Source organism: Pseudochaenichthys georgianus, chromosome 20 (genome assembly GCF_902827115.2).
Source record: "Pseudochaenichthys georgianus chromosome 20, fPseGeo1.2, whole genome shotgun sequence".
NCBI classification, from domain to species: domain Eukaryota; kingdom Metazoa; phylum Chordata; class Actinopteri; order Perciformes; family Channichthyidae; genus Pseudochaenichthys; species Pseudochaenichthys georgianus.
This window is the reverse complement of record NC_047522.1, coordinates 22,035,334-22,056,454: the sequence shown is the minus strand read 5'-3', so window position 1 is coordinate 22,056,454 and position 21,121 is coordinate 22,035,334. Positions and strand designations below refer to the sequence as shown.

Genomic DNA, 21,121 nt, shown 5'->3' with positions numbered 1-21,121 from the left:
GTCACCTCAACCACGTGGGCTCCTTTAACATTAGTAATAACACACACGGATTTCCCCGATTTAGCACACGTTATTTTTTACCTTAACACTAGGGATAACACATGTTTCCTCAACAATAGTGATAACCCACACATTCTCACCTTAACACTAGTGATTTTGCATTAGCATTAGTGATGATAACACACTTTGTAGCCTTTGCAAACTTACTTCCACAAAAATCTATATATATATATATAACACACTACAGGAAAGGTAAAAACCCCAAAAAGCAGAGGTGGGTGTTGGGTAATAATTTGCCTAGGTATTCATCCTTTGACACAGTCCAGCATTTTCTCTTTCCCACGGCATAGGTCTACGGCCTTGGGTATCGCTGCTATCTCTCTTAGGAGGGGCAGCTTGGGCGCATTGTTGTTGCCAGTCTGTGACAGAGCACAAGCCATGAGGTAGTTTTACTGGCGCACATTATTTTCTATGGACGACAGCTCTAGTGAGATTCAGGGGCCATATTGTTTAGTCTCGCTGATGAAGAATGTTGATTATTACACTCCGAACTAGTTAAAAACCTCGAGCTACAGGAGGGTGCTTCAGAATTGATTGTGGCATACCGTGTGGTCAACTCGTGGCCCGTGACATGTCTTGTGAATTCTCCGGCCGGAGCTCAAAATAAACCGTCAGTGTTTGCCATCAAAGCTCCAGTTCTCCTCGTGTCTCGCTGAGTCCCGACTCTATTGCTTCAGAAGTTTCCCCCACAGTGGGCATACTGAAATTGTACCAAGATTGAAAGGATGCACCAAACTCTTTGTCAATTTTATAAGCTTTTATTTACATGCAATAGTGCTCCAGCATGTGCAACCACAGAGCGGCCACACTGATAAAGGGACGTAGATTCAGGATCTCCTTCATTTCGATTGCAGATGTCTCTGGCAAAGACTAATACTTGGACCTGTGAGGAGGAATAATACTGACGCACCTGTCACAGCCCTCACCTGGCCGTCATTTGGTAACCAGCTAATGAGTAAACACAGACGTGGTTGCAGTATCAAGTTCAGCTTATCGATGACTTTAAGAGTTAAAGATATTTTTCCAGAATCTCTCCCATTCAGTGATTTAAAAAAATAAATAACTATACAATATATAATCTCTTGTACACTACTGAAACAGACTTATGTTGCATACACTTGTTAATATGTGTTAATGATGAACAATGCATAACACATGGGTTATTGCTATAGAAACAACTAAAGAGCGATGAAGCGCCTTATAATTACAGCGTGAGACTGGTTCCAATGGTCCCTTTAAAGCGAGTTATCTAAGCATGGAGGAATGGTGCGAGGAAAGGAGACATGAAGTGCTGAGCTGCGAGGAATCCTCTGCAGACTAAAGGCTGGTCTTCACACAAGGAATAAAAACATATTTCCCTCCCCAGGAAACGCAGAAAGAAAATCAGCAAGAGCCTTTTTTTCAATGTGAAAATAACCTTATATACAGTATAACCAGACACTATGTACAAAAGCATAAATATATAAATATCTGTGATACAAAAATAAATATTTTCTCTTGTTTTCTTCTGCTGAACAGTCTCTTTATGCATCTGTTGTGTTGGCCGTCCCTTCGCCCTCGGGGGACGCTTCATTTTGGAGGATGTTCACTTCCTGTATCGTCCTGGGATTGCGGTGTCGTGGCCGCTGACGACGGCGTGGTGAAAATCCCTTCGTCTTCCAGGGAGAGAAGAGGAAAGGAGGCTGGCTCTGCAGAAAAAAAAGGGCGGGTCAGAAATATGTGATTGTCGTGTTAAAAATGAGACATTGGTTAAAAGATGTTGTTAGATCGACAAAGGTAAGAGTCCACTCGTACTGTAATTGACGTCATCGTCTGCTTCATCTTCAACATAAAAGTCTCCATCTCCTCCCAGCTCCTGAGAACCCAGGGGCTGATTGGGAAGAGTCGAGGAGCTGCAGAGTGGAGTCGTCTGCAGGACAGCAACCATGTTCATGATGGTCTGGACCTCTGGGGAACGAAAGAAATAAGGTGTATTATAGAACAGCTGCGAGTAGTACTTTTTAAACAGCTTGGTTTAGTGAACTTTTACATTTACGCTCTATTTCTTCCGCTTGATACGCAAAAACAACCATGATGATGTTCTGTGCTCTCAAATTGACGGTGACCTACACTCAATACTGCACCTGAATGCATCGTGTTGTTGTGAAAATGCTCTGCTAACATTGCGAGCTTTATAGACACAAGTCCATTTTGTTATATTATTAATAGCCCTCAAGCTGCAAAACAAAGTGTATATATGAGTGTTGTATGAAAACGCAACCGGTTGGAGTAGAGGTAAACAGGCAGATGTCCGTTGGACCCCATCTGTTGGTAACAGCGTGTCACACTCCATGTCACAGTCCTGCAAAAACACACACACATATAGGCGAGGCAAGTTTATTTATATAGCACTTTTCTGTACTGTCACGTACAGAAAAGTGCTTTACAAAACAAATTAAGACTATTTAGGAATACATACAGTAAAAAGTAAAAACACATATATAATGGGATTTTACAACAGGCATTACAAAGCAAGATAATAAAATAATAAAAATAAACACCACAGGTAAACAATACATGTTTAAAAGGCATACTGTAGTTCGAATATGAGCATCTCAATTAAAAGCACTGCAAAGAGAAATGTTTTTAGTCTCGATTTAAAAATAGTAAGCGTTTCTGCGGACGTGCATGCTTTGGGTCGTATTCCAGAGTGTCGGGCATAACAGCTAAACGCTGCCTCTCCATGTTTTGTTTTTACTCTCGGAGCCGATAGCAGATCCGTCCCAGAAGACCTGAGGCACCTCGATGGCTCGTAATTATGTAGGAGGTCAACAATATACTTTGGTCCTAAACCATGTAATGATTTAAAAACTAGCAATACTTTGAAATCAATTCTTTGGCCGACTGGAAGCCGATGTAGAGATTTCAGAACCGGACTGATGTGATCCACTCTTTTAGTGTTAGTGAGGACACGTGCAGCGGCGTTCTGAATCAGCTGCCGTTTCTTTTTTATATAAATGAAATATTCCACCCATAACACGAAGAGCTCATTAACAACATACAGTTTAACGGGTTGTTTTTTGTACCTGCTGCAGGCCTGGCAGGCAGTGTGTGTTGTGGTGAAGTTTGCCGTTCCCGATGCATTCCCCGTTAGCCGGGTAGACCCCATGTGGTGCGGTCATGCGACTGTCCAGAGGGCAGTGGCCAACCAGAGCGAGGCCCTGCAGGGGAACCATGGTGTACTGACAGGACGACCCGGGGCCGCCACCGCGGGGAAAACACAGGTCCGACATTTGCTCTGAAATAAGAATAAAAATAAATTACACAGATGCAGAGGTAAAAACTGGTGGTGTAAATCAAGATTATAATCTTTGATTCATTTAGTTGTATTGTGGAGGAAGATAAAACGAATAAACATTTGGTAATCTAATAAAGAAATGCATGACAAATTAGTAAGATCATATTTTTTTTTTTTTTTTTTTTTTTTTTTTTTTATAAATTGGCTTAAAGTCCGACAATTTTCCGACGCTTAGCTAAAGAATCCAGGTCTCAGCGAGCTTTAAACGATAACAATGACAGAACTAGTAAATATAAAAAATATACTCACTCTGTTTGGCCCACGCCCTCCAGAGGCAGAAGGGGATGAAGGCGACGATGATGAAGACAAAGGCTCCCAGGACTATACCAACTATGAGGTAGGGGAGGTCTCCGGGCCGAGGCACCAGGCCGCTGGGGGGACCCATCGGGTGGTCGGGGGGACTCTGAGGGGGACGGGGCGGTGGTGATGAGGACGAGCTGAGGGGACAAGAAGAAGATGGAGAAACTTTTAAAAAAAAAAAGGCAGCTTGGAATTAGTTTGAAGTTAGTAGGCTTCGTTATATTCAAAACAGCTACAGCGAAGTTTTGGAGACGAAAATGTTGAGTCTCAGGCTCCTCGAATAATGAAACATACAATAACAAAAGTAAATAAACAAAATAGTGCAATAGACAAAATAGTACAAGTAATTTGCAAGATTAAGAAAAATACGTATGTACATATTAACAGAATAAGAATGTAAATTAAATATCGTAGAGTAGACAAATTACTGTATACTGTGTTATTACACGGCTTGGTTGAATACTTGATTGTGATTGGTCAATTTGGATATTTCAGAGGTTGTTAATATTCGATAACACACCGTTGCTAAGATAAATAATGACCGTTGCTTGGAGGATCATGGGAGAGAAGGAAAGAGGCGTAAAAGACACAGGATGTCAAATAAATCGACAGAAGAAGACAGACAGGAAGTGAACACTAACAGGAACAGGGTATGGTCCTCTGGCAGTGTTTAAAGACTGGGTACAAGAGTACAGGAATGATGATACAGGAACTGATAATATATCGCGTGTTGCAGTGAAATCTCCCCCCAATAAAACAGGAAGTAAACACTAATGGGAACAGGGTTTGGGCTCTGGCAGTGTTTAAAGACTGGAGAAAACAGTACGTTAATGGTGAATCAGGAACAGATATTAGCGAGTGTGTGTTGCAGTGAAATCTCCCCCCAGTAAACCAGCACCCCACCTTTGGTCTCCAGGATCACCACGTTGCCGAACTCGCTCTCGCCCTTCTCGTTGAAGCTCTGCATCTTGATGTCGTAGGCGGTCTCCGGCTGCAGGTCGGTGATGGAGTGCCAGTATCTGTCGCCCTCCACCACGTCCTTCTTGTAGTCGCTGTCGTTGTCGCTGTCCGTCGGCCGGTAGTAGATGTAGAAACCGTAGATGGGCGTGTTGTTTACGGGAGTGTACTGTCGAGGCGGGGATAAATCATGTTGCAATCACAATGAACTGGAAATAAACGGCAATAACAAACACGGTGTATCCTGATAAAAACACATTGTTAAGCGTCTCCTTTTCTATATAGCACAACAATTTGCACAATTGTAATGTATATATATATTAATGTCTATATGTTTCTGTAGTATGTTGCTTAGTAGAGTTGTAATCAAATGTCTTCAATATTTTCTCTATATTGTGTATTATTTAGATAATCTAGTGATACATGTTCTACTGTGAATATATAGATATAATATGTATATATTTTCTGTTAATGTACATTTGTATTATATTTGTATCTTATTCTATCTTTAACTCATGTGCAATGCTTGACAACATTGCTGCTGGGACAAAATAATTTCCCAATTTGGGATAAATAAAGTATCTATCTATCTATCCATCTATCTATCTATCTATCTATCTATCTATCTATCCATCTATCCGTCTATCTATCCATCTATCTATCTATCTATCTATCTGTCTATCTATTTATCCATCTACCCATCTGTCTATCTATCTATCTGTCTATCTATCCATCTGTCTATCCATCTATCCATCTGTCTATCTATCTATCCATCTGTCTATCTATCTATCTATCCATCTATCTATCTATCCATCCATCCATCTATCTATCTATCCATCTATCTATCTATCTATCTATCCATCTATCCGTCTATCTATCCATCTATCTATCTATCTATCTATCTATCTATTTATCCATCTACCCATCTGTCTATCTATCTATCTGTCTATCTATCCATCTGTCTATCTGTCTATCTATCCATCTATCTATCCACCTATCCATCTATCTATCTGTCTATCTATCTATCTATCTATCTATCTATCTATCTATCTGTCCATCTATCCATCTGTCTATCTATCCATCCATCTATCTATCTATCTATCCATCTGTCTATCTATCTATCTATCCGTCTATCTATCTATCTATCTATCCATCCATCCATCCATCTATCTATCTATCTATCCATCCATCTATCTATCTATCTATCTATCTATCTATCCATCCATCCATCTATCTATCTATCTATCTATCTATCCATCCATCTATCTATCTATCTATCTATCTATCTATCTATCCATCTATCCATCTATCCATCCATCTATCTATCCGTCCGTCACTCACCGTCCACTTGAGAATGATGGTGGTCTCATTAATGGCTTCATTGTATGTGATGTAGGGTCCATCGACGGGGCGTTCGTGGGTCCTCCCCCCCACCACTGTGTAGGCCTTGGAGGGCGCACTGGGAGGACTGGAACCGATTACATTCACCGCCACAACTCTGAACTTATAGGAGGTACCTACAGGGAGAGGGACAGCCATTATTAATGCGTCTCTGGGGGGGAACACGGCGTCTAGAAATAGGGTCTATTTTGTGATGACTGATGATGTTTGTCTTCACATCACATCATGTTTTCCTTTTGTGCGATCTGGTTGCGATTGATGGCAGCAATTACTGAAACGACTGTAACAACACCCATTATGCTGATGAATGTACAGGCCGTGGGAATGTAATTATGAAGGACATCATCGTCGTAATTATGTGACGGCATCTTCTTCCCCGCCCCTGACTCCATCGAGTTAAAGAAGACGGCCCACCTTTCTCCAGCTCCGTGATCTCCACAGAGAGGCGAGATGGGGGGATATTTTCCACCGCAGTCACCCAGTCTTCTCCAGCCTTCTTCACCTTCTTGTACTCCACCCGAAACGACTGGATGGGAAAGCCGCGGTTACCACGAGGAATCCAAGTCACGTACGCCGACGTTTCCGTTGCGGTGGAGACTGTGGGCTTGTCCGGGGCTTCAGGCGCTGCAGAGGAGGGGGGACGGAGTCAGATGGAGGACACACTCTCACACAACATTCTTTAAATATGACGGGGGAGGAAAGACACTATGTTAAGCACTTACTGAGAGCTCATCCTTCAGAGACAGAAAGGAAAGAAAGATTGAGAGGTTAGTCAAAAGGAGAAGGGTTAGGAGTGTTGCATGTTACAGTTATCTTAGTAAAGTTAGTAGGAGAAGGAGTTTGCAAATGGAGGCACACTTACGAGAGAGGCTTGGTGACGGAACAGCAGGAGTTTTTGGAGGGTCCATTTGACCTCTGCGACCTGAAGAAAAAAAAACACCCGTTAGATGAAACAAAGAAATCTATGGAAGCCCATTTCCGCCACTTGGAAAAAATAAAATCCCCATAAAAAGTCATAATGAGATAAGAAAGTCGAAATAATGAGATAAAAAGTCATAATTATGAGATAAGAAGTGCGCATGCGCTGCAGTGGTGCTGTCTTTAAAAGGTCCCTTCATCACCTTGCTGCTCTCCACCATGCTAACAGCATCTATCTAGTCCTAAATAAGGTAACTATTGCAGGTGACTTTTGTAAATGTTAGATGTTACATATAGCCTATATTGCAGCTAAACTACAACAATGCAGTTCATAGCTTTGACATTACCCGTTATGAACTATAATATATATGCCTATAGTTTTGTGGTAACGTTCACGCCACTAATGACAATAGTGTAGGCATACTGCTGCTGTGAGTTGCTCTAACTCTAACCCGTGAACGTTACCACAAAACTATAGGCATATATATTATATATATATTATATTCATAACAGGTCATGTCAAAGCTATGAACTGCATTGTTGTAGTTTAGCTGCAATATAGGCTATATGTAACATCTAACATTTACAAAAGTCACCTGTAATAGTTACCTTATTTAGGACTAGATGCTGTTTGCATGGTGGAGAGCAGCAAGGTGATGAAGGGACCTTTAAAGACAGCGCCACTGCAGCGCATGCGCACTTCTTATCTCATTATTATGACTTTTTATCTCATTATTTCGACCTTCTTATCTCATTATTATGACTTTCTTATCTCATTATTATGACTTTCTTATCTCATAATTATGACTTTTTATGGGGATTTTATTTTTTTCAAGTGGCGGAAATGGGCTTCCATAGCAATCGTCTTTTGAGCAACGCAACATGTTTCGACGTCTCCTCTAAGGCAGAATGTCATTTTAACAACTAACAAACTCCTATATTTTACTAAACAAAAATGAAGAGCATAAACTAGAATTGAAAATGTTTGGTTAGGTAATAAATCAAGTGAGAAGCAGGGTCATTTTTTAAAGATGTATCTTTTGCAACCAGTGGATTTGACCATAGAGCAGAGCATTCACGACTGCATTATCTTCTCTTTTCATACCCGGAGGTCGGCTGCACTTGGCTTGGCTAAATGCTAATGTAGCTTCTAACTTGCTCTCAATGACTATGCTAATGACACCGTTTTTACCTTTGCCAGTTCTGAAGGTCATCATGGCCGGTTGTCCCAGACCAGCACAGTTTTTGGCGGCCATCTCCACCTCGTACAGGCTGTCCGGCTGCAGCTTGGCCAGAGTCAGCTTATGGAGAGCGCCTGATATACAGCTGGAGGTCCACTCCATCAGAGGGACTCCCACCTGAGAGAGAGAGAGGCTAGCTTAGCTTACAAGTATCATTGTTGATATTAAATCAGAACACAGTGGTGTGACTGCAGTACCTTTCTGTATTTGACCATGTACTCCAGCACAGGGACTCCTCTCTCGTGCCTCGGCCTCCAGGTGAGCTCGTAGTAATCAGCCTTGCCTGTGCGGGGCTGGCTGAGGATGATGGGAGCTTCGGCTGGGAGGATATGTCCCGGCAGCTCGGAGCAGTCGAGAGGCAGCATGGCCCCCGAAGGCCCAGGCCTCACGGGAGCCTGCTCTTTAAGCACCTTATCTGGGCTGATAGGCCGGTAGATAGGCGGCAGCTTCCCCCTGGATGTAATTCCTAAAAGAAAGAAAAGACAATGGAAGAATCTAGTAAATGAAAATCTTAAGACATAAAAAAGGATACAGGATACAGTTATTCTATCATAGCGTGTATCAAAAGTAGGTAGACAGACACATCTTCACTTTATAGAAGAATAGGTAGAGTAACAATGTAATACTGCTTAACACCAAGGCAAACTAAATCCCACACAGACAGAAGACAAACAGACAATAAACAAATAGAAAACCAGTCAGCTAAAACAAAAATGTTAATAATAAACAATAAATGTCGCCGCGACAACACGTCCAGTGTTGGGACCCCCTCCAAAATGCAAATGTTTATTCAGGAATGATAAAAAAGGGCCCGTATTAAGGATCACATTTTCAGATTACAGATGACCTGACGTACCGGTTGATACTGTGATGAGGCGCGTGGAGGCTTGGGAGCTGCCCACCTGGTTCTCGGCCATGCATTGGTACAGCCCGTCGTCCTGGGGGCCCACGTTGAAGACGCGCAGCATCCTGGCGGTTTGGCGGTGGCGAGGAGACGGGGCGAGGGGCCGGGCGTTGTGAAGCCACATCACAGAGGGGGCGGGTTTACCTCGAGCCTGGCAGGAGAAACGCACCGTCTCCCCGAACACCACCTCCTGCTGGAGCAGCTCCACCGTCACCTGGGGGGGCTCTGCAGGGGGGAGGGCGGAGTTAGTGGCTGGTTCAAAACTTAAAAAGTAGCAGGGATTTGTAGCTGTTCATAGGGCAGGGGCAGGGGCAAGATAATATGGACTTTTATTAATATTCAGTAGTTTAGCAGCAACAGGGTAAGGATGAAAAACAGGACAGCACAGATTCACACAGATTAATACAATTAAGGATCAAATCAAAGATACAAATACAAAAATAACTATAAAATAAGAAATGTATCAAACATATATACATATTTGGTCATTTTATGTCCAGTAATTGTGTGTATTTGGTGGCAGAGGGCCGAATGGGAACAGAAACAGATTTTTTCCACGACTACTTCTTGACTTAAAACAATATCACGTGTTTGAGCATGTGTGTGTGCTTGAAATCCCAATCATGCATGCATGCAGGGGTGTGTGTGTGTGTGTGTGCGTGCGTGCGTGCGTGCGTGCGTGTGTGTGTGTGTGTGTGTGTGTGTGACAGAGGGGTATAGAGCCATGCAGGCGGGCCCGGCCGGTGAGTTGATGGTTGGCTGCTTGTGAATCAAGGAAAGACAGAACTCATTACAGCAGCTCTCTGGCTTTAATTAGAGCCAGCTGCAGAGACACACACACACACACACACACACACACACACACACACACACACACACAACACACACACACACACACACACACACACACACACACACACACACACACACACACACACACACACACACACACACACACACACACACACACACACACACACACACACACACACACACACACACACACACACACACACACACACACAGTAAAAACAGCCATCCATAACCGAGACACACTCAATCAGCTGCAGAATAGAGCGCTCTGTCTCCACAAACTCTCTTACACAACACCAAGCTTACATGCTGCTCACACATAACTACACACACACACACACACACACACACACAGACACACACACATTTTTATATATATGTATAGACAAACCCAGTCCCCACTGTCGGCCAAACAGGAGTCAAATTTGACCCGTTTTTTTTTATATTTCTGTCGTAATAAGAGGTTATTTCATCTCATCGCAACAACAACTTTGCAATTTGTGTATTGACCGGTACCAAAAGCCAAATTCATAAACTCCGTTCCCCAATAAAGCCCAAACCCAGCTTTCGCTCCACTCACCGAACACCTGCACGTCGTAGAGCACCGTGGCAGAGCCATCGGAGCCCATGCCGTTGTCCGCTCTGCAGATGTAGGTGCCCGAGTCGGCCTCGCCCACCGTGTCGATCAGCAGGTTGCTGAGCAGGAAGCGCGTGTTGTTATGGGAACGCAGCTCCTGCCCGTCTTTGGCCCATATGACATGCGGGGTGGGGATGCCGCTGGCCACACACTCCAACACCAGCCGCTGGCCTTTGGTCACCATGATGGAGCGAGAGGCCGGGGGGTAAATGATGCGAGCCGCTTCGGAGGTGGAGCCTGGGCAAAATGAGGACGAAGGGTAGGAATATTGACATTCATTATGTGACCGTCTATGTTTTCTCTGTAGTTATTGAAAGGCCTTTTTACTGCATTGTTACTGTAGAGTTTTATTATTATTGTGCTGCCGTGTTTATTGTATTTTTGTAACTGGCACAACAATTTCCTTCGGGTTGAATAAAGTCCTATCTTATCTTATTTCTATGAATACTTTATCAATATGAGGTGAAGGCGTCTTTCCTGTATCCATTATGTGGAGTTAATTACATCAAATCAGAGTTTATTTATGTAGCCCAGTATCACACAACATGATCGTCTCAGTGGGCTTTGCAGATTCACCAATTGTAGGATTTAGGAGGACAAACGTAGGTTAATCTTAACATCCAGAATACAAAGGATTTAAATCACAAAGTGAAGTCCAAGCCCTTTGATCCTGAACGATTTATGTTTCTGCATCTTCAAAGGCAGAGATAAGACGATAGGAGTGCTCACCAGATGTGCCTACAGCGACGAGTGCTGCTACATTGATGCAGTTTGACCCTTGACTTGTGATGTTAGTAAAACCCGTGTTGGAGGTGAGACTCACGGCGTATACGCAGGCGGTCGGTGGAGGACGATGTTTTGATTTCCTGAGTGACGGGGTTGTAGGCGGCACACTTGTACGACCCCTCATCGTCCCGAGTGGCGTTGGCGATCTGCAGGTTCCCTGACGGCATGATGAGGTAGTTCCCTGCAGAAACAAGATGTCAGATGAGCGCTTGAATTAAATACAACCGTAGGATCCAATTTTGCATTCTGACACTGTGTTAAGAAGCGACTGTGCGGAAAAAGAATTGCAGTGTGATGGGAAACATTGTAGTTTGTAATGAGATAATTTTAGAGGACGTTTTATATATAATTCTATAACTTTATCTGAAGTAAAACCAAAAGTAAGCACGACTGAAATGTCCATAATAATCCCGCAATGCACTAAAATGCATGATTACAGCTATTTATATCAGGAAAATGGTCTGTAAAAAATATCCAATATGATTGTCTCGATCTTTGGCAATGTTAATGCATTTCTCATTTAAAAAGATATATATAAAAAAGAGAAATTACGAACTGTTTTGATAACGGATACTCATCGTTAAAGCAGCCGTTACATGAAATGCTTAAGTGTGTCTTGGCCTGGTGTTGAGGGTGTTTTGTAATTCTTCAGGAGCTTTATTTATATATGTCACAATTGCAAAGAAAACAATACAATAAAATATTGTACACACAAAAATGCAGGGTGGTGAGGCAGATTAACAGCTGGGAAAGCAATGTACTATAACATGTAATTATATTCATCATACTTCTCTTCATGTGGAAATACATGCAAGAAAATATGACAAAGAGGAACCGCAGAACAATTGAGTGCATATTGTGAAACTCTATTATAAGTACTGTGTGCCACTCAAGCGTTAGTACTGCCAGTGGAGACCACAAGATGGCGCCCTGGAGTCTGAGCCCCAATCACCGAGTGCTCGTCAATGTGGTTTTCATTTCCTCACAGATAAACTGCAGATATCAGTACCTACAGCTCCCAGGCATCATCAGCATACCAGCCACAAACCACTGGAGCTTTTCTTCTAAATAGTTTCAACAAATAAACAACTGCATTCCCATGTTTCAACATTGTCCAGATAATGCCCTTATCGCTGCTTTTATAATGGGCCTGATAGCAGGATTATGGCATTCCAGTAAACTAGGAAGATAGTATGAGAATTAAGAGGGAAGTGGAGACAGATTGCCGACGATCCGGTACCTTTGGAAGTCTCCAGCCACTCCTGTTTGACGCTGTATCGGACCTGCGCTTTGGGCTGGCTCTCGGGGAGGTGACACACGATGACCGCCGTGTTGCCTTCGTCCACCTCGATGTCGCGCTGGTCGTCGGGCTCGAAGTCCCGCAGCTCTGGAAAACACACACAGGCGAGGGGGAAGTCAGCGCTGTCGCCATTCTTCATCTTTAATACACAGTGTAACGACACATTTAGCGGGAGACGACCACAATAAACGGAGCAATAAGAAACTGCTTTGTGGGCGTCGCTCCGAATTCCCCCTTTGTGTCTTAACCACATTCCCAAATCAATGTCTTTGAAGGAAACCCTCCATTAAGTAATATATTTCCCAGCGCTTCTAATAACATGATTTCCTTTATCAGATGTTCTGTTTTCTGTCAGTTCACGTCACTTTTGGGTAAGCCTGAAAGTGGTGTCTGTAACTTTGGAGGAGGTGTCATTAATCCCGTCAAACATTACACCAAGACTGGGTTCAGATTCTGTGGGAAATGGGTGGAGTGGGATTACTGGGGCCATGTGCTGCGACTGTGTCCCGCAGACTCTCAGTCTGGACAGCACAGACACTCATGTGACCTCTGACCTCCTAAACCCCCCCCCCTGAGCGGCCCGAGGCCTGGCCACGAGGTCAAAGTTGAGAGGTGTCCATCCTATAGGGTTTCAAAGAAAGATATCCAGTTTGGGTTCGGGAGGAAACGGCTAAACTCTGCTCTTAAGAGGGCGGAAAAAAATAATGTCAGCAGGGGGGGGGGCGGGGGGTGCTGCCATTTCAGATTTGTAGCCGAGGAAAAGTAAAATGAGACTGAAGGGAGCAGGGGGAAAACAAAGTGGAGAAATGTGTCATGAGTAAAGCAGTGAAATGAAAGATAAATAAAACTTCTGCAGGAATTAAACCAGCCTCTGTTGATTTACTCCTAACAAACACGGCCACTCTCCATTCTTTCCAGAGGTAATAACCGGGGTGCTTTTCTTGGAGCGGTCCCCTCTCTGGTATACAGTCAGCTGACGGGGGCTTTGTATACAGCTCTAATTCAATAAGGACAGTTTAGTCAAGGGCCCGGTATCTACTGATAGCGACGCCGTGGTGATTTACTCAAAGCGCTGAGCAAACACTGCAGGTCACTGATTTATTCACCCTGTTCCTCTCTGTGTGTGTGTGTGTGTGTGTGTGTGTGTGTGTGTGTGTGTGTGTGTGTGTGTTGTGTGTGTGTGTGTGTGTGTGTGTGTGTGTGTGTGTGTGTGTGTGTGTGTGTGTGTGTGTGTGTGTGTCAAAGACACAAAAACACACACACTTAAACACAACTCTGTTTCAGCTCTTATTCTGAAAGATGAGAATCCCAGCCGAGACATGTCATGCTAAGCAGTGTGTGTGTGTGTGTGTGTGTGTGTGTGTGTGTGTGTGTGTGTGTGTGTGTGTGTGTGTGTGTGTGTGTGAAAAGCCTTAAAGAGGGACCTTGTGGCGCTCCATTTGCTAAATCAATCAGATGCTGTTTTTACAGCCACCCCCCCCCCCCCCTCCCTCATATCTCCCCATCCCACCACCATCATCCTCCTCCTCCTCCTCCTCCTCCTACCAAATTCCTCCAGTTACACCTTTTAACCCCCCCACCACATTCTTCACAGGAAGAACCCCGCATGGGTGCCTCTCAGGTGTGTGTGCGTGCATGTGAGCGTGCACGTGTGTGTGTATCCTGCAGGGATGTAGGATTGATGGTATTCATAAAGTAAAGTAGACCTCCCGCACCAGCGCTGCTTGGCAAAAGGCAGACCTCAAATATTTCTGTAGAGAGATTCATCATCTATATGTGTAGCAGTGAGAGGTGGTGTGTGTGTGTGTGTGTGTGTGTGTGTGTGTGTGTGTGTGTGTGTGTGTGTGTGTGTGTGTGTGTGTGTGTGTGTGTGTGTGTGTGTGTGTGTGTGTGTGTCTGAATTACAACATGTTTGTGCAACATGTTGCGCAGATACATGTCTCTGTTTTCTGCAGTGACGAAGGGGAGTCTGCACAAGAATTCGAGGCGCTTTTAACTTATGCCAAAAGAGCAAAGAGGGTCTGGAATCAACCCATCCCCATCACACAAAAAACATGTGCGCACAACTAGAGAGTGGAAAAGCAGGCACGTACACAGTCCCCGCGGAGCAGTCCCTTAGGCAGTTTGGGGGTGGCCGAGGAGAGACCGTTATTAAATTAGAGGATTTTAGGGGGAGGCGGGACACACAGTCTGGCTCCACATGTGGTTATCTCAACATGATTCATCCACTATCAATAACTTTAACTGCCTCGGTGGAAAACAGAAATCAAATAATAAAAACACGGAGATGACAAAAGAGAGGGGGGAAGTTAAAGATAATGAAAGGAGGCAAGAGAGCAGAGAAAGTGACAGGGTGGGGAGTGATAAATGTGCAAAAAGGAGGAGAAATGTGTGTGTGAGTGTGTGTGTGTGTGTGTGTGTGTGTGTGTGTGTGTGTGGAGGGTAAAGGAGACATCACGTCTCATCTTGTGTGAGGATCTTGTCTCGACTGGTCTAAAACTCCTCCAGTTTCTCCAGCCTCATACATCACATCTCTAAATGTAAAACAATACAGCTAATAGCACACTGTTTGTACCCAGAGGTGGTGGAAGTACTGAGATATTGTACTTCAGTAAAAGTAGAAGTGCCAGAGTGTAGGAATACTCGGTTACAAGTCAAAGCCATATCATCAAAAATATTAGCAAAGTATCAGCAGCAAAATATAGTGAAAGTAGCGACAGTAAAAGTAGTCGTTGTGCAGATTGGTCCATTTCAGAATAATATGATATGTTTTATAATGATTGATCATGAAAGTGTTCTCAAAGCTGCAGCTAGTCTGAAGTACTTTGTAGACTGCAGGGTAGCTGGTGGATTCACTCCAGGTGGAACTAAAGACTGATTTAACACTTGATTATATTTCACACCATTCATCCAGATCTGTGAAGTAACTAAAGGTATTAAATACATGTAGTGGAGTAAAAGTACACCATTTAATTGTAGTGGGGTAGAAGTACAAAGTACCACTAATTGAACCCTTCAAGTAAAGTACAAGTACCTCCCAATTGTACCTAAGTACTTTACATCAGTGTTTAAACCTAATGGTGTGTTCTACTGAGTCCATCCACCCCCTCTCTTATCTCCCCCCAGCCCTTTACCCAATTACGGGGCCATCATTTCTGCCGAGCCCTGCTGTCGGGCCCTGTGGAGAGGAATGTGGTGTTGTGTGGAGCAGAGGGGCCGATGGAAGCAGGGGGCCCCCAGGCTGGAGTCCCCTCTTCCAGCTCTGACCGGCCCCTGGGTCCCCTCCATTCCTCTGGCTCAAGTTACACAGCTTTCGGGCCCCTGCTCAGTCCCAGGATGCATATCAAATATAACACACACTCGGAGCAGAGCAGTGAAGTGTCCGCAGCTGAGAATAACTTCATTAGATCAATGGCAGTGCATTAAAGCAGCTGTTGTTACACAGACTCAACAATCACCAGAGGTGGGGAGTAGTGGAGTACAAATACTTTGTTTCTGTACTTAAGTACATTTTTCTGGTATCAGTACTTTACGCCACTACTTATTTTTCTGACGACTTTTTACTTTGACTTCTTACATGTTAAACACAAATACCTGTACTTTCTACTTCTCACATGTTGAACACAAATACCTGTACTTTCTACTTCTTACATGTTGAACTCAAATACCTGTACTTTCTACTTCTTACATGTTGAACACAAATACCTGTACTTTCTACTTCTCACATGTTGAACTCAAATACCTGTACTTTCTACTTCTCTCATGTTGAACTCAAATACCTGTACTTTCTACTTCTTACATGTTGAACTCAAATACCTGTACTTTCTACTTCTCACATGTTGAACTCAAATACCTGTACTTTCTACTTCTTACATGTTGAACTCAAATACCTGTACTTTCTACTTCTCTCATGTTGAACTCAAATACCTGTACTTTCTACTTCTTACATGTTGAACTCAAATACCTGTACTTTCTACTTCTCACATGTTGAACTCAAATACCTGTACTTTCTACTTCTCACATGTTGAACTCAAATACCTGTACTTTCTACGTCTTACATGTTGAACTCAAATACCTGTACTTTCTACTTCTTACATGTTGAACACAAATACCTGTACTTTCTACTTCTTACATGTTGAACACAAATACCTGTACTTTCTACTTCTTACATGTTGAACTCAAATACCTGTACTTTCTACTTCTTACATGTTGAACCCAAATACCTGTACTTTCTACTTCTTACATGTTGAACACAAATACCTGTACTTTCTACTTCTTACATGTTGAACACAAATACCTGTACTTTCTACTTCTTACATGTTGAACTCAAATACCTGTACTTTCTACTTCTTACATGTTGAACCCAAATACCTGTACTTTCTACTTCTCACATGTTGAACTCAAATACCTGTACTTTCTACTTCTTACATGTTGAACCCAATACCTGTACTTTCTACTTCTCACATGTTGAACTCAAATACCTGTACTTTCTACTTCTCACATGTTGAACTCAAATACCTGTACTTTCTACTTCTTACATGTTGAACTCAAATACCTGTACTTTCTACTTCTCACATGTTGAACTCAAATACCTGTACTTTCTACTTCTCTCATTTTCAAACAGCTGGTTCCTTTAGTCTGAATGTGTGTTGGTGCGTGATCATTATTCTTTAGAGTCACTGCGTGCCTATTGGTTGGAACACGATCCGTGTATCCATCACTTCCTGGTCTTCTCTAAAGAAGAGGGACCAATGGAAACGTTGTCATGTTGCCGTTGTTCAGCATGGAAACATTCATTAGCTAACAATGACATTATTGTTCTATTAATATAAAGGGAGGTCAGGTACTCTTTAAAGCAGCTGCTAGCTATGGGTACTTTTTAATGAAGTACATTTCAAAGCCTCTTTACTTTGACTTGAGTAAAGAAGTTTAGTCAGTACTTCTACTTTCACCAGAGTATTTTTAAACACGAGTAACTGTACTTCTACTTGAGTAAAGGATGTGTGTACTTTTGCCATCTCTGACAACCAGTGAGTGTTGCCATCAATGTGTGTATGGTCAGAAGTGGAGTTGGTGAAGATTAGACGCTCAGCAGTGGAAAACTTGACAGAGTTGTAACAAATACAGCTTCTTCACTGTTTTTGTTTTAATCCAGGAACCTTACGTCTCAGGATGCTGACTAACCAGAAAGGGGCCTCTGTGTGTGTTTGTTTGTCTCTCTTTGTGTGGGCGGCTACTTCACTGGCAGCGGTGACGTTAGCAGAAACGCTAGCCAGGGTACCCGGGGCGTTGGTGCTGGGCCACACACTGATATCTGCCCACCGTCCAGGTTGGACAGGGTGGGGATGTCAGGCTGTTGGGGCCCAGAACCACAACCCAGATACCCGTCCAGCAGCTCCATGCCGTTCAGACGCCAGCTGATGTTGGCGGAGGTCGGCCGGGCGCTGCAGCGGAGATTCACGCTGCCGCCCAGCTTCTGCACCACGGACATGGGCTCCTCAGTGAAGAATGGCACCTCGTCTAAAAAGGAAAAGGGTTCGGTCAGCAAGCACATTTAAGAAAAGCACGGGACACTTATTTTATTCCTAAAGCAGAATTTAAAGACATTTCCACGTGGCTAGCAGTGTGACACTGAGGAACATCTTCTGACATTAACAAGTCCCCACACATATTAAGAGGGCCGCAAATTCTCCTGATCTGAAAACTTTGTAGCTATCAAATTTGGGCATTTTGTTTAAAAAAAATACTTTTCTATCAACGAATCATCCAAAAAGTTGTCCATTAATGTCCTTTCCATGTACTATTCAATAACGGGCCTTAAAATGCAGCAGAGAGGTCAGAATGACATAATGTATTTATTTGCCAATCAGCATATAGTCAAATGTTTCCAGCAATGCAACACCTTGGATTTCCGTTGGATAACATTATCAATAAGTCTTAATATGTAGTAAGAAAGAAGCTTATTCTAGCATTTGGCGAACCTGGAACCATTTCATTTATGATGTATTACTCACTTAGTGCTCAAATCGCCGCAGCACAGTACTTCTTTTCTGTCTCAGTTCATTAATGTTGGCTGGTACGTCTCAAACTACCCACTTCTTCAGTTCATTTCAAATAAAGTGCTGTTTCTGCTGCCAACGCACGTATACCCCCCCCCTCCTCCCTAACTGAGACTGTCAGGAGATTTTGTTCTTGGCAAGACTTACCCTGCACCAGGTGTTTGGAAAAGCGAATACAAGGCATTCATACAGAGAGTCAGTGATAAACAGCCAGAAAGCCCACTGACGGATCATTTCTGCAGGTTGTCAGCTTGTGTACTCACCAGATAGACAGGCGCCGCCCTGCAGGCAGCACAGCAACACTGCACCCAGAGCGCACAACACTGGAGCCCTTCTCTTTTTCATCCACGGAGTCCAGTCTCGCTTTCCAGACATCTTCCATACACTACCCCCTGAAACACACGCAGGGGAGGGTCAGAGGGTCCCTCACAGAGTTGGTACGTTTAAAACAAACAGCATAGACCACTTTGAAACAAACACACAAAGCTAGCAAAACTTGGAAACATACATCAAGCGTCTAAACAGCCGATCCTGATTCATAAGCTACTTGTATACACACACGTACACAAACAGGCGGCCATTAAAGAAACACAACCCAGGCGAGGGGTTGACATTTCTTCGTGCAAACAGTTACTAAAAGATAACTATTATTGAAAATGAGAGGGCTTTACCTTGCAACACAGAGGTCAGAAGGAAATAGGAAACACAAAGACGAAGGTCAGAGGGTCATTTAAAGACTTGGTACCTTAAACAAAATAAAACGAATTCTCACAAAGCTTGGAAACATACACCGAGCATCCAAACAGCCGATCTTGATTCATAAGCTATCTTCTTTGCAGGGTTTGGGGACTACTTTTCTGAAGTAACCCCGCTCACGTGTATACACACACACACGTACACAAACAGGCGGCCATTAAGGAAACACCACCCCGGTACCCTCAGCTGCCAAACTCCAGACACAAATAAAGCCTTTCTTTTCCGCCAGCCCCCATCCTACGCTGACCCTCCGCCTGCATCCAGCCAGCGCCCATCAAAGGGACGCCTCATTCTGCGGGCCGTAACCCGAGCCCGGAACCTTCCCGCTCAGGTGTAACCGATACAGGTAGAGCGGGACACACACACTGTCTGCATTCAGGAGTCAGGACAAAGAGCGACTAATGAGAGGCAGTAAGAGGAGGGGGGGGAAATATATATCGAGGAGTGTGTGAGATGGAGGGTTTTATTATGGGGGCAGTATGCATGGGGAGAAATGGAGAGGGTAATGGACAGTCTATTAACAGTTAATGCAGAGAGGGGAGCTTTCCTCTCTGCCTGGTCGCTTACTGCCAAGTTTTTCCAAATTTCCTGTCAGGTTAAACTAACAACTTCCCGTCAGGAGGAGGGGGTCCTGCAAAACCCCCCCCCCCCCCCTCTTCGTCTCTATATCGTATACATGCATTTCGCTGAACATGCACACACTTAAAGGGCATATTCTGCAACGATGGAGCTCAAAACTTTCTCATACATACTTGTCCTGGAGGCAATGGATGAGATGAGAACACACACACACACACACACACACACACACACACACACACACACACACACACACACACACACACACACACACAACACACACACACACACACACACACACACACACACACACACACACACACACACACACACACACACACACACACACACACACACACACACACACACACACACACACACACACACACACACACACACACACACACACACACCACACACACACACACACACACACAGAGAGAGAGAATGGAAACTCTTCTAATGGCAACAGTGAAAATGTTTGGCTGCCTGGCACATTTATTGAAAATGAGCGACGCAGCAGGGCGACGGAAATGTGCGGTTAGCCTCGCCACACATCGCGCTGCTACGCTTTGATTGCATATTATGGTGTGTGTAAACAATTTGAGATTGTTAATTCTCACGACATGATGATGAACTCCAGCACAACAGACCTGTAAGGATTAGTCAATAAAGGAGTCTGTGAATCAACAGATGCTTCATTCATTCGGCCAATGCAGTTTGGAGTCTCCGACTAATGAATGCAAGTCCCTCTCTTTCGCTCGACGCCAGCTTTTGGCTCTTGAGCTGCTAAATTCTTCAAGATGTTGACTTTTAACAACTTATTTTTCTGTGTTATGTTTAGTGCTGCAAGATCGTTTGATTTTATTTTTTAAAGTTGCGACCTAACATTAAACGAGAGCCGAGAGAGAATCAGTCGTGGGCCGGAAAAAAACAAAACAAAAGCTTAAAGACACTAAAAGTCGGATGATAATTATCCACAGGTATCAAATAAATATTACAACATGTCAATCAGTTGCTCTAGCTTCTCAAATGGGGGCTCTTGAACATATAATATCTTAGTTTTTGGACTG

The 21,121-nt window shown here is 43.5% G+C and overlaps 1 protein-coding gene across 1 annotated transcript in view; it reads right to left on the bottom strand.

Moving 5' to 3' along the window:
• Positions 1-798: 798 nt before the first annotated feature.
• boc (BOC cell adhesion associated, oncogene regulated) overlaps positions 799-21,121 on the bottom strand; it is a 32,640-nt gene continuing 12,317 nt past the window's right edge. The window contains 23 exon segments of the mRNA XM_034108904.2: positions 799-1,659; positions 1,661-1,748; positions 1,855-1,936; positions 1,938-2,007; positions 2,321-2,367; positions 2,369-2,401; positions 3,126-3,337; positions 3,647-3,806; positions 3,809-3,834; positions 4,601-4,823; positions 5,996-6,171; positions 6,470-6,679; positions 6,918-6,977; positions 8,166-8,331; positions 8,412-8,680; positions 9,071-9,343; positions 10,512-10,805; positions 11,392-11,535; positions 12,595-12,741; positions 17,897-17,951; positions 17,953-18,027; positions 18,029-18,174; positions 18,977-19,105. Of these exon segments, the coding sequence (XP_033964795.1) occupies positions 1,584-1,659; positions 1,661-1,748; positions 1,855-1,936; positions 1,938-2,007; positions 2,321-2,367; positions 2,369-2,401; positions 3,126-3,337; positions 3,647-3,806; positions 3,809-3,834; positions 4,601-4,823; positions 5,996-6,171; positions 6,470-6,679; positions 6,918-6,977; positions 8,166-8,331; positions 8,412-8,680; positions 9,071-9,343; positions 10,512-10,805; positions 11,392-11,535; positions 12,595-12,741; positions 17,897-17,951; positions 17,953-18,027; positions 18,029-18,174; positions 18,977-19,088 (3,144 nt within the window). The 5' untranslated portion in view covers positions 19,089-19,105 and the 3' untranslated portion in view covers positions 799-1,583.